Consider the following 14,700-nt stretch of genomic DNA (forward strand, 5'->3'; position numbering starts at 1 on the left):
CAACCTCAAACTCCTGGGCTTAAGCGATCCTACTGCCTCAGCCTCCTGAGTAGCTGGGACTACAGGCATGCGCCACCATGCCCAGCTAATTTCTTTCTATTTTTAGTAGAGAAGGGGTCTCGCTCTTGCTCAGGCTCTTCTCGAACTCCTGACCTCGAGCAATCCACCCGCCTCGGCCTCTCAAAGTGCTAGGATTACAGGCGTGAGTCACTGCGCCCGGCCTCGAGCTATTTCTATTAAGTAAACAAAATAATGCCATAATTATTCAAGATTGTTTTGGAGGTTTTTGCCTAAGGCAATGAGAAGAAAAATAATTACATTTGCAACATAAATTGCAGAGTTAAGAAAAAGACAACCTAATATAAAAATGGACAAAAGATAAATATTTTACAAAGGAAATTCATATGGTCAATAAAAAGGAAATATGCTCAACCTCATTAAAGTTGGAGAAATGCAAAATTAAAACGAGAATCATTTCCCTTTATCAAAGAATTGATAAAAAATAGTGCTCACAAAGATATATAGAATATTCTCAAGTGTTGAAAAATGATAACTGTGAAAGTAAAATGGCAATATATATTAGAATTAACACGTTTTAACACATTGGTATTAATCAACTTTGAGGAAGAAAATTATGTAAGTCCTTCTTTTAGAGAAAGTAGTGTCAAAAGTGAGTTTTCCTTTAAAAATGGATATAAAGTAATTCAATTATTTAGTTAACCTGAAATAAAAATGATAACAAAAAAGACAGGCTAAATGCTTCATTCTTTGCTTTATTGACCAGTTTTCAGAATTAAGAGTTGATACTCCAACAACTTCCAAGGGTGAGTGATAAAGTGTTTTTGGTATATTTATGAACTCAGATTTTTCTAAATCAATTTTTGTGGTAAAATATACATAAAATTTACCATTTTAAAGTGTACAGTTCAGTGACATTAAGTGTATTCACATTGTATGACCATCACCACTATCCATTTCAAGGACTTTTCATCATCCCAAATAGAAACTCTGTACCCATTAAACAATAACTTCCTATTTGCCCCTTTGTCTAGCCCTTGGTAACCTCTATTCTTTCTTTTTCTATGAATTTGCCTATTCTAGGTACCTCATGTAAGTAGAATCATATAATGTTTGTCCTTTTGTGTCTGGCTTATTTCATTTTGTGTAATGTCTTTAAGGATCATTCACATTGTATCATTTATCAATGTTTCCTTTTAAAGGCTGAATAATATTTCATTGTATTTATATACTGTACCACATTTGTTTATCCATATATCCAGTGATGGACACTTGGGTTGCATCCACCTTTTGACTACTATAAATATCTTTATCTGGCTTTCTGAGCTGGATACATAATTGTTTTATTTTCTACTTTCATTTTTATTGATATAGATTTTAATGTTACTAATTTTCCTCCAAAATCTGTTTTAGCTGTATCCCATTCTGATATGTCATCCTTTCAGAATTACTTTTTTCAAGAAGTTCTGTGATTTCAGTTTGTATTTCTTCTATGACTCAAGTATGATACATAGCAAATTAACTTTTCTTAAGAGAATTTCAAATATATATATAAGTAGAGTAGTATAATCTATCTCCATTTGCTTATCACTCAGCTTCAAAAATTATTAACTTGTCAATCTTGTTTCATCAGTATCCTCCCATTTCTTTACCTAAACTGAGTTACAATCATGCATTGCTTAATGATGAGGATACATTCTGAGAAATGTGTCCTTAGACAATTTTCGCTGTTGTGTGAGCAAGATGGTATTATATAACCTACTACATAGCTAGGCTATATGGCCTAGCCTATTGCTCCTAGGCTACAAACCTGGACAGCAGGTTACTGTACTGAATACTATAGGCAATCATAACACAATGGTAAGTGTTTATGTATCTAAACACAGAAAAGGTACAGTTAAAAATATGGTATGGGCCGGGCGCGGTGGCTCACGCCTGTAATCCTAGCTCTCTGGGAGGCCGAGGTGGGCGGATCGTTTGAGCTCAGGAGTTCGAGACCAGCCTGAGCAAGAGCGAGACCCCACCTCTACTAAAAATAGAAAGAAATTATATGGACAGCTAAAAATATATAGAGAAAAAATTAGCCGGGCATGGTGGCGCATGCCTGTAGTCCCAGCTACTCGGGAGGCTGAGACAGGAGGATCGCCTGAGCTCAGGAGTTTGAGGTTGCTGTGAGCTAGGCTGATGCCACGGCACTCACTCTAGCCAGGGCAACAGAGTGAGACTCTGTCTCAAAAAAAAAAAAAAAAAAAAAAAAAAAAAATATGGTATGAAAGATAAAAATCTTATACACTTGTATAGGGCACTTACCATGCTTGGAGCTTTGAGGACTGGAAGTCTCTGTGAGTAAGAGAGTGAGTGAGTGGTGAGTGAATGTAAATGCCTAGGACATTATTGTACACTACTGTTGACTTTACACTGTTCACTTAGGCTACGCTAAATTTATAAAGAATATTTTTTCAATAATAAATTAACCTTAACTTACTGTAACTTTTTTACTTTATAAACTTGTGAATTTTTAAAAATTTTTTGACTCATAACACTTAGCTTAAAAGACACATTATATAACTGTACAAAAAGATTTTCTTTATATCCTTATTCTATAAGCTTTTTTCAATTTTTTCAATTTTTAATTTTTTTTTTTTTTTTACTTTTAAAACTTTAAAAAAAAGAACTAAGACACGAACACACCCATTAGCCTAGGCCTACACAGAATCAAGATCATTAATATCACTGTCTTCCACCTCTACATCTTATTTCACTGCAAGGTTTTCAGGGGCAGTAACACCCATGAAGCTGTCATCTCCTATGATAATAATGCCTTCTTGACCTGAAGGGCTCCCTGAGGCTATTTTACAGTTAACTTTTTTTTTTAATAAGTAGAAGGAATACACTCTAAAATAATGAAAAGTATAGTAAATACTTAAATCAGTAACATAGTCGTTACCAAGTATTATGTACTGTACATAATTGTATATGCTATACTTCTATACAACTGGTAGCACAGTGGTTGGTTTTTATCACCATTACCACAGACAGTGCATTGCACTATGATGTTACGAGGGCTATGATGTCACTAGGCGATAGAAATTTTTCAGATCCATTATAATCTTATGGGGTCACTGTTGCATATGTGGTCTGTCATGCAGCACGTGACTGTATTTAAAAATAAACCTGAGATCCTATTTTTTCCAGATAAATATTTTAGTATATATCTAAGAGATATTTAAAATTTGCAAGTGGAAGGTTTATTATTAACTGCTAGTTTTATGCACTGGGGTCAAAGAATGTTATTTTTATTTCAATGTATTGAGATTTTATTTACAGTCTAATAATATGGTCAGTTTTCATGAATGATGAGAAAAATAAGGTATTCACTAGTACCAAACTCTGTAAGAGCTACCTTATCACTTATGTTGTTTAGGCCTTTTTTAATTTTCTTCTTTTTAAGAGATAGTGTCTCTCTCTGTCACCCAAGCTGGATGCAGTGCAGTGGCACAATCATAGCTCACTGCAGCCTGAAACTCCTGTCTTCAAGTGATCCTCCCACCTCAGCCTCCTGAGTAGCTGACACTAGAGTTGGGTGCTACCACACCCAGGTAATTTTTTCATTTTTTGTATAGATGGAGACCTTGCCATGTTGACTAGGCTGGTCTCGAACTCCTAGCCTTAAGTAGTCCTCCCATCTGGGCCTCCCAAAGTGCTGGGATTATAGGCATGCACCACTGTGCCTGGTCACTTAGGTCTTACATGTCTTTATTCTTTTCCATTTGATCTATCTTGGAATGAGAGGGGTGTAATAACAGTGTTTCTGCTTATTTCTATTTGCATTTCTTAAGAGTTTCTGCTTTATAAAAGTTATTGCTGTTTTATTGGTCACACAAATATTAATGTTATATTTTCTTTGTGATTGTAATGTTGAGCATTATAAAGTATCCTCCTTAATGTCTTGATGTTCTTTGATTGAATTCTACCTTGTCAAACCAAGATTTTGATCCTTGCTTTATTTGAATTTGCATTTGCCTAAAAAGTGTTTTATTTTTCACCTTTCTGAATCTATTTATGTGAGGAATTTGCATATAGCTTATTGTTCAATTTTGTTAGCTGAGATGAACATTTTTTTCACGTAGAAGGTAACTTCATCCTATTATGTTTATTGATATGACTGATTTGTTTGGTGTTCTGTCATGTTGTTTTATGTTATTTTATATACATATTTTATATGTCTTCTATATGCATGTATAATTCTTCACTATGTGATCATTTTTATATGCTGTTTTATTGTTGTGTTTCTTTTGAATTTAGGGAAACTGATGCTCTTGTTCTACTGATTATCTCTATATTAAATACCTTTTGATGATACCCTTGATTTCCTTAATTTGAGATACACTTACATTAGTTCCTCACTGCGAGCAATATTGACATTAGCTTGTAACTTCTTTCCTCAAATATTTAAAATAATATCTTTTCATTCCCAATTAATACCAATAAGACACAGCAAGCTTATTCTACTCTCCCTATTCTTCTCCCCTTTTTGGAGAGGAAAGAACTTTGCTCATCAATATTGGATTATCCTGAAGTTTAGATACAGGAAAGGCCTGAGTCTTTATTTTCTGGCTTTCAGAACAAAGAAGCCATAGAAGTTTCCAAAGGCACCAATGAGTTTATTTTTAATATCATTTTGAACTCATGGATTTTCACACATTTGATGTGTTTAAATCAACTGCAGATACTGCCCTTTTTGATGCTTTAATTACCTCATTTTTGGCCAAGACTCACTTTGACTCCTGTGTCCTTTTGGCAATACTTCAATAGTCTTTGTCAACTCCCTTGTTTTTTGAGACAATAAATGTCTCAAGCTCTTCTTGCCCTGGATCTGAAATCAGCTATTTCGACAAGGAACCCAGGTTTATTTTTAGAGAACATGTTACCTTAAATTATGTTCCCACTTAAAGTACAAATTACCTCACATGGTTTAGTACCATGCTTTCGAACATTGGTATATCACAAGTGGGTTACACTCGCAAATGGTAACTTGATCCCTTTAGGGCTCAGGGTTGATTGGCAGGGCCTGTGTTGGCTAAAGAAGCTGGATACAAGCAGCTTCATCCATTTTCCACAATGGGGCATACAATATTTCCTGACTGCAATGATGTGAAAACAGTTGGGAGAGGTAGTGGATATTTATTTTTTGTCAGCAAAGCTTTCTTTGGTAGAACCTCTTCTTCTCCATCCAGTTATAAATCTGTTTAGTCCCTGGGCCTGAGATGAGCCTGATGGGGTTTTTCTCCACCTCCCTGCCACAAACAGCCAACTGCATTTCCAGAATGGATGCATGATCCATGCTTGGGCTAGCAGAGGATTCTATCCCCCATCCATATGGTCAGTTCAGGGATGGGTATGTAGGCTATACTTGGCTACTTAAGAGTCTTTGGCTCTTCTGCTCAAGCCATTTTTCTCTGGAATTGTGAGCTATAAAGATGTTGCAAGCCTGGGGCTGCCAGTGGCCATCTTCCCACAACATGGACAGCATCTGGAAATAAAGTCAAGCAGAGGCATGTGGAACCCAAAGAAAGAGAGCCCTGATGACATTTGGACTTCTAGCTCCAACTATGCCTAAAGTCAGAATTCCTAACTCTTACTCGTATGAAAAGAAGCCTTAATACTTGGAACCTACAATGCCTTGCATTATCCCTTTATACCCTCAATTAATATGAGTCTTGTTCTCAATTATTATACTCCACCCCCCTTGGATCTATTTTTAGTCCTGCAAAAGCTCCAAGATCTTCTCACTGTTAGGGCTTTGTACACACTCTGTCTCCTGCCTGAAACGCACTTGTCCCACTCTTCACCAATTCAAATCGTTCTCATCCATCAGGTCTTTGTGAATCATTACTCTCTTGGGGAAGCATTCCCTGACTTTCCTGTTCAGGTCAGGTTCCCTGTTATTCATACTCCCTATAATTATCTTGTCACCCTTCCCTCAATTATAATCATCTGTATGATCATTTGGTTAATGCCTGACTTTCCTGCTGGGACGTAAGCCTCATGAGGATAGGGGTTTTGTGTATTTCATTTATTGCTCAATCTCCGACAATTACCTGGTAATTGACACATAGTGGATGCCCCCTTGAATACGTATCGAAAGCATGACTAAATAAAGTTTTAGGACTTAAAGTACATATACAAAATAATCTTGTTTATTAGAAAATGAACATTCACAATTACTTTAACTTACAAATAAGCCTGCAATAGTCAAAAATGGTACATAGTATTTCTTCTTAAAATAAGTTAATCTATTTTTGAACAGATGCAGATAAGTTAATTCTCATTAAAACCAAAAATTATATACAGATTTATTTAATTTTATGTATGGGAAAATACCAACAAGAAGAGTTTTTTTAAAAATTTATACAAGCTGAACAAGATAGAACAGAGATACTTTGTGAAGTTACACATCCCTTCAGAATATGAAAACCACCCTTTCTTCTCAAGTTTAAGGTTAGGTTTTCAAAACATATCTTCTATTCTTAAATATATTCTATTCTTAACAGTTTTTCATACCTTAAAATCTCCTGTCATCTTTTTCAATTTATACTCAACTGGTCCTACTGAAGAAATCAACTGAGTGATTTTTTTTTTTTTTTTTTTCCTCAAACTTTACCTCCCTGCTCTTTCCCTAGACCCCATCACTTCCTTATCGGTCATCTTTTGTGCCAAGATGAGCACAGGTATAAACCTCTAAAGAAGAAAGTCCTCTCAATAAAAAGGTGGCAGTCATTTTTGCAAGGATATGGTTTATTTGCATTTTAATCAATATTATAAATCTTTAGAAGTTGGAAAACTTTTCTGTTATATTTTTGCTGGAAACAGGCTATTATGCTAACACAAAAGCCTGCCAGTGAGCTTGTTTCCCAAATACTTCTGCTAATAGGAGTCACTAGTATAGGTAACTTAATTTACCATACAATTAGTAATTAACTGATACTGCAACTTTCTGGGCTATTTTCCCCAGTATGAAAAATACAGTGGTTAGAAGTATATACTCTGAAGATAGACCATTTTACTTTGACAAGTAACTTCTCTGTGCCTACATTCTTTCATCTGTAAAATGGGAATCATAATAATATCTTCACCCAAAGACCACTGTGAGAATTAAATTGTATGTGACACATTACCTGGAATATATGGAAAGAACTCCATAAATGTTTGTGCTTATCATTTTCATCATTACCATTGTTATTTCTGTACACTATCAAAACCAAGGGTGGAGTTTACTCTTTAAGATTAGAAGTGACCCAAAAATTGTAAGAGGAAGTAGCTGCAAAACAATAGGTAAAAGGAATCCCAGGACTTGATCAATTAGCTAGAAACCTGGCTGTGGTTCTGATAAATCTACAGAAGCAGAGTCTTGCTATGGAAGGTGGAAAAGAGTGAAAACAATCTCCAAATTGTAATTGTAGAATGATTTCTGTCAAATTAAGTCTTCTAGTAGAGCTGAAGAAATTGGGTTTAGGAGCACAGCAAATTTAGTATAAAGTTCAGATTATAGTGTTTACTTTTAGATTTAAAAATATTTATAACTTAAAGTAGGAAACATTTGGGAAGGTAGAAACATTTTTTCAGTGTTTATAACATTGATTATGCATATACATAGTTATCTGTTAGTTCCTTTTATCAGCATTCAACTTATGTAGAAGTAGAAAGATATACAGACAGTATAATTTAGCCAACTTCGGGTAAACTCAGTGAACTGTTATATTAAAGCCATTTTACCTCAAATACTTATTAGCCTGACTATATTGGAGCTGTCAGAATCCATGTGTATTTAAAGTCCAACTAAAATTCTACAGTTTTAAGTAGTTATGCAGACAGATTGAAAACTGTTGTGTTCCTCCCCACCACTGCGGAGAGATGGGAAAAATACCTAACGAAAGTGAAAATGTTTCTTCAGAGTTTGAGGGAGTTGAAAAATAGCAATTAATTTTAATAAACCATTTAGTATTGAGTATATGTATACAATAACACATATCTGGCTTATGTTTCTAAAGTGATTTATTGGCATTTGAAAGAAAAACGTAGTTAGTCCTCCTAAAGGTAGTGAAATCATCTTGATCTCTTAATCCTCTTTATTGCTCAAATATTAGTGTTATTCTTACTCATATATTAATTTATGGGTTACTAAGTGAGAACCTGAACTAAAATAAGGCAGAGGTACAGTAATAGAATCAAAACTTATAGAAGGCAAGTTTGGATGATATGTATGCTAAATGGAAAATTTAAGAGTCATGATTTTTATTTCATAAGGGAACCTGATAGTAAGAAATGCATTTTTGTAAGTAAAAAGAAGATTATTTATAAATAAATAAAAGATTCAAAGTATCTTTGAATAAAAATACCTCTATTTAGGTAAAAAAATTCTTTAATTTTATTCTGTTATAGCTAATTCATACAGAACTTTCCTTCTGGTTCCACTACATAGATATTCCCTCATTATTTTAATGACACCTCTGCAGTCTGTATTAGGAGCAGAACTTCACATTTATAGACCATTGTCCATTCACTCCTTAGTTTATGCAACTCCAAAAAAGTGTTATAAGAATATTTCATTTTTGAGATAAAGAAATTATAATCCAGAATTTTTTATATAACCTACCATTCACAATAACATGTAGAATTCCCTCTATTATTCAATATATGTTCTTGTTATTCAATATATGGAATATCCGCAGCCTGACTTTTGGAGACTGGCTCATGGCAATTGTCTAACAGAACCTTAGACTTGAAAGTACCACACAGCAAATATGAATACTTTCCATCACAGTCTTAGCTAGTTTACTCTTGAATCCTCCCATACCTTATGGAAAAAGCAATAAGTCTTTTGTAAACCACTCCCAGGAGTGCGATGGTGAACACCACCATTCCACACACAAGGCCGAATGCCCACCGTGGTCCCCAGTGCGCGTACACTTGGCTGATGAACACGGGCCCAAGAATCCGTGCTCCACTTCCAGAAGCTGTCAACCAGCCCATGTACACACCCTGTGGGGGGTGATGTGGGGGACAAGCAGATTGTTACTCAGGTTTAATTATTTAAAAACAGAGATAATGCTATTACCAAATGATGGCAAACTTACAAGAACTACTTCTCCATCTTTTACTTTTAAATTAAACATAAAATGCCTCCCTATAAATACAGAAAATAATGAACAATAAGCTTATTTGATATTAAGTCAGTTTAAGAAAAATAAAAGGACTGTAAAGGGACAAACAACATCTGCCAAAGCCCTGGGAACAGCATAACTGATTGATACATCTTTTAAAGCTAACATTCATTTTGTCCCTCCTACGTGCCCGACACTGAGGTAGGTGCTTTACATATATATTTGTAATGCTCACAAATTTCGACAACAGGTGTTATTTCCATTTAACAAATGTGGAAGCTGAAACTCAGAAAGTTTAAGTAACTTAAGAGAGATCTGAAGCCCTGTTTGGCTGACTCCACTGTACCACAATGACACTCCTACAACTACTACCTCCAAAACCATAATGCGTACAATCTACCCAAAGATGTTCAGTGCAGCATTACTTTTAATAGCCCCAAATTGAAAACAACCTAAAGGTCAATGATGGATTAAGTAAATAAATTATGGTGTATTAAATGACTGGAATGCTAAGCAGCTATTTAAAATAAATGAGGTCTTATATAGAGTGAGATCATAGAATAAAAATAGCTATATGCACTGATATGGAAGGAAATCTATAAAATATTAAGTAAAAAATGTCAGGATGCAAAAACATATATACATGTGATATAATCTGTTTCATAGTTTTTTAAAAAGGCATGAGTGTCGATATATTTGAATAGGCATAGAAAAATGTCTTGAAGAGAACAAATGAAGTTAACAGTGGTTGACTTTGACAAAGTGAGGCTAAGGGGAGTCTTCCTTTTCTGTTATATACATTTCTAATTTACTTGAATTTTGTTACAATCAACATGAATTGCTTTTGTAATTAATATGCTTTTATTCTTAATTTTGAAAATTTGAAAATACAAGCTATTAGGTTAAAAACAAACACAGAAATTATTACCAAAATATTACCTATTCTTCAAAGCTTAAAAACACAGGTATTAAATTTTTTTCATCTTTGCATTATTCCAATAGAAAAACACTAATTTCTCCTGTGAAAATGTAAAGCCATCAATTTAATTTTTAAAGAGGAAGATAACATTTTTATTTTGTGGCCATTTAAATAACTGCTGCTAAAAAAAGAAGCAAAACCTGTAAATAATCTAAATGTACAACAATAGGAGAATGATTATAATAAATGATGGTATACATATAAAACAGAATACAATGTTTCCATTGTGAAAAATTCTCTAAAAGAAAATTAATGGCATGGGAGAATATTCACAAAATATTGTTATATTTTTTTCAAAAGTAGATTACAAAATAGTATCCATGATATAATCCTATGTTTGTGTTAAACACATACACCCAGTCACATATGCAGAGATAAAAGACTGGAAGTGGAAGTATAATTTTGCCAAAATGTTAGTAGTAATTGTCTCATTGGTATTTTTCATTTTGTTTCTATATTTTTTTCTAATTTCATATAATAAATAAGGAAATGATTACTCAAAAAAATTGTAACATACATAGCTGCAGTGAACTTTTAAGACTGTTGTGTTTTCATCTCTTAGTAATTGCTCCAGGGCCAGATGAAAGTAAGACTAGATCCAAATTCCACTATCAATTTTGATTCCCTAACTGTTGCCTAGTTTAAGAATATGTTTCAGAAATTTATGCTTCAGATTTTTCTTTCCTATGAAAATGATTTTGAGCTCCATAATCTTTGACTTCAACACATCTTTGAGTTCTTAGGTACTATTTGTTAAATTTCAGCATATACATTTCATAAATACTTCGTAGAAGTTGTGGTTTTTTTAAATTTAAAATGCTGAATATGACAAAAATCCCCCAAATCAGCCTATGTAAAAATAGAGAATAGTAGCAAAAAAACCAAGTGCCTACAAGTATATTTCACAATATCTCGATGGCAGGGTAGCTGGCTTACCTGAGGTTTTGGTCCTAGAATTTTTGAATATAACGTGTAGGACATAAGGTTGCAGACTGGATAGCCTATTCCAATTAGCACAGCTGATGTGAGGAACTGGGCCAGATGAATCACTGGGGTATAGAGGCACCACGCTTGTTCAATTGGGCAACCAGTTGGTCTTTCATTGTGATCTTCTCTTGGAGACTTCCAAAGACCGATAATAATTTCCCCAAATGTATTAGGGATTGAATTATTATGTAGATCTGTAAAAACAAAATTAGTGTAGTGCCTTACTTGTTAATTTTAGATAAATAACAGAGGCTAACGTTATAGAATTATGTATGGCTATACCTTCCCACTGTATTTTGGGAAATTGATTTCCCCAAGGTAACAAGATAAAGAAGCCAACCCAGACAACGATGAGTCCTCCCAGTAGAATAGCACGTTCGCCAATCCTGTTAAAGAACAGAAACTCTGTAATTTTAAAATAAAACATCATAACAGTTTCATTACTTTTATAATTTAAAAATAAATAAATAAAATAATGTCTTGATACTTTCAGTAATGTATCAATTAATGTGAATGCTAAATATAATTTCCCACTAAAAAGAACCAAGATTCCTCTGAGAAATGGCTGATTTCAGATCTGGGGCAGAAAATATAGAATATGAACCTGGATATCTTTTCACACCAGAAAGTACAGAAGCTATCTGTGACTACTGGGTCTTGACAAAAGGACTCAGTCAATTTGAAGAAGCTGGTAAAAAACATGACAATGTGAACACAAAAAATGAATAATAATGGCAATAGATTAAAACAGATACAAGTATTATAGTCCATGAATTCATACTATATTAAAATAAAATACTCATTGGTCACTTTTAGGATGCTAGGGAAACAATTCATTATTTTAAAATCCAGTTAATAAAAGGAAAAGCTGGCATGGTGGCGAACACCTGCAAGCCCAGCTAATCAGAAGGCTGAGGCAGAGAGATCACTTGAGCCCAGGAATTTGAGGTTGCTGTGAGCTATGATGGTGCCACTGCACTCCAGCCTGGGCGACAGAGTGAGACTCTGTCTCATTCATTCATTCATTCATTCATACATATATGCATAGATAAATGGAAAGAATCGATCCTTTACCCCGCCTTTCCTATACCAACTATTAATGTATCTCAGGTTTCTCTTCATAGAAATTTCTATGGAAAATAATTAAAGGATAGAATTAAAATACCACCATTTTTGCAATGATCCATTAATAAATTAATAGATCTGGGGGATAATCAATGGCCTCTGACATATTAAGAAAAGATAAATAAAACATTATATTTCTTCTGATGTAAGCACATAACACTATCTATAAAGTATTCTTGCCAAAAAATTGAACCCAATCTCATCAAGCTTCTAGATCTAAGTACCCGTTTTCAAGAAATGTAGTAGACAGAGGAAAATATTTTAAAAACACCACAGCAATGCAATCAGTGAGATCCAAAATGTGAGAGATTATAGTGCAAACCTCCTGGTTTCTTCAATTTGTAAGAGGAAAAAAGAGAAAGAAAGAGAGAGATGGAGAAGAAACCTATTGATTAAAAAAGACTTAAGAAACTTAAGAGCCTGAGTCAAATGTGCACATAGAGAAACAAAATGAAACAAAACAAGTAAAACTTGAGTGGAAAAAATTTGAATATTGCCTGGATATTTGTTGATATTAAGAAATCATTGGGGGTTTTTAGATATGATAGTATCATCAGATTCAGAGATACCTACTGAAATAGATATGGAAGACATGAAATGATGTCCTGGGTCAGCTTCAAAATAATCCAGGTGCTGGGTAAAGTGTGTGGGGTAGGCAGAGGTATAGACAAAACAAGACTGTCCAAGTGTTTATAATTGTTTAATCTAGGTAATGGATATTAGAGATTCAATACATGACACTCCCTAGACTTTTGTATATGTTGGAAATTTTGCACAAAACATAAAAACAAAACCAAAAGCTTCCAAAAACAAAACAAATAACATAAAAAACAAATCAAACAAATAAGAAACCCAAAGATTTCACCTTCACCCTCAGAATACCAACAGGCTTCACATCTTTCTACCTGATCTATCATTTGTCTTTTCTCTCATTCTGATCTGGTCAAACGGGCCTTCCTGCTTGTTCCTTGAACATACAAAGCTCAGTCTTCTGGGGAAGAGAGTTCCAGGCCATCACATGGCTGTTTGCTGACTTGACTGAGGTCTGTGTTTGAACGTTCACTTCCTCAGACATGCTTTCCTCGAACAGTCTATCAGCTATAACACTCCCCTACCCACCAGCCCTGCCCTTGTCACTCTTGATTCTCTTCGTCTGCTCTATTCTTCACAGTACTTATCACCACCTGACTTCACATTTGTGTTTATTGGCTCCCTTCACAACTAGAATACAAGTTTTTTGAGGGTATGGAATTGGACATTCTATAAGAATGTATATTAGCAGCACTGCCTTCTTTTTCATCTTCCTCAAGTTTTTTTTTTTTTTTTTTTAAGAGGTTTCACTCTGTTGCACAATCATACCTCACAGCAGCCTCCAACTCCAGGCGCAGCACGGTCTGGCTAAACAGCTCTACTTCTGTAGCACGATATTAGGTTATTGGGTATGGAATGTCCGATTTCCTTAAGTACTAAGTTTGACAGTTGATACCTCTGACATTTCACTTTGATACTTCTTGTTGTTGGTGGTTTTTTTTTTATTGTGAAGGTATAAACACGCGTTTTAGCTTGTGATTATCTTTCAGATTATTTTTTTAGAGCAATTTTTGTGAAACCGTGGACAAGTCAAAAATTCATGCTATTTTTGAATCTAAGTTCCATCATGGAACCAATGCTGCAAAGACAGCTCGAAATATCAACGAAGTGTTTGGAAAGGATGTGGATAATGAACGCACAGTACGTCAATGGTTTGAGAAGTTCTGTTCTGGTGATTTTAATCTTGAAAATGAGCCACGTGGACAACCTGAGACCAAAGTGGATAATGATGAATTGAAAGCTGTAATGGAAGAGAATCCATCTCAACCACACATGAATTAGCAGCAAGGTTTGACATTACTGTTCCAACAATATTAGACTATTTGAAACAAATCAGCAAGATAAAGAAGCTGGATAGATGGGTACCACATGAATTAAGCATCAGAAGAGAAATCATCTTGAAGTTTATCTTTCTTTGCTGTCACAACATAAAGGCGACCCATTTCTGTATTATGTATGATGAAAAATGCGTTCTTTTTGACAATCACAAGTGTTCAACACAACGGTCGGATAAAGATAAAGTGCCAAAACGCAGTCCAAAACCAAATATTCATCAAAAAAAGCTAATGGTGTCTGTCTAGTGGTCCAAACTAGTATTATCCACTACAGCTTTATGAAACTTGGTCAATCCATTACAGCAGATGTCTTCGGAACCACTTGGACAAAATGATGGGGATGCTTGCGATTAAGTAGCCAAGATTGGTCAACAGAGACGGGCCAATCCTCTTGCAAGACCACATGTTGCAAAAAACAATGCTGCTCAAACTACAGAGGCTGGACTTGGAAACTCTGTCACCCACCATATTCACCAGACCTTGCACCAACTGACCACCACTT

The 14,700-nt window shown here is 34.7% G+C and overlaps 1 protein-coding gene across 7 annotated transcripts in view; it reads right to left on the reverse strand.

Annotated features, from left to right (window-relative positions):
* Positions 1-8,483: 8,483 nt before the first annotated feature.
* Positions 8,484-14,700, reverse strand: part of MFSD8 (major facilitator superfamily domain containing 8) — a 28,050-nt gene continuing 21,833 nt past the window's right edge. For 6 of the 7 annotated variants that reach the window (XM_069493694.1, XM_069493691.1, XM_069493693.1 and 3 more), the window contains 3 exons: positions 11,431-11,534; positions 11,098-11,342; positions 8,484-9,060 (listed from right to left, as the gene is read on the reverse strand). In XM_069493694.1, coding sequence (XP_069349795.1) covers positions 8,854-9,060; positions 11,098-11,342; positions 11,431-11,534 — 556 coding nt within the window. In that variant the 3' untranslated portion in view covers positions 8,484-8,853. Of the gene's footprint in view, positions 9,061-11,067; positions 11,343-11,430; positions 11,535-14,700 lie in introns of all 7 variants that reach the window. The other variant, XM_069493688.1, reaches the window with a different exon arrangement.

This window comes from Eulemur rufifrons, chromosome 18 (assembly GCF_041146395.1).
Source record: "Eulemur rufifrons isolate Redbay chromosome 18, OSU_ERuf_1, whole genome shotgun sequence".
Classification (NCBI taxonomy): domain Eukaryota; kingdom Metazoa; phylum Chordata; class Mammalia; order Primates; family Lemuridae; genus Eulemur; species Eulemur rufifrons.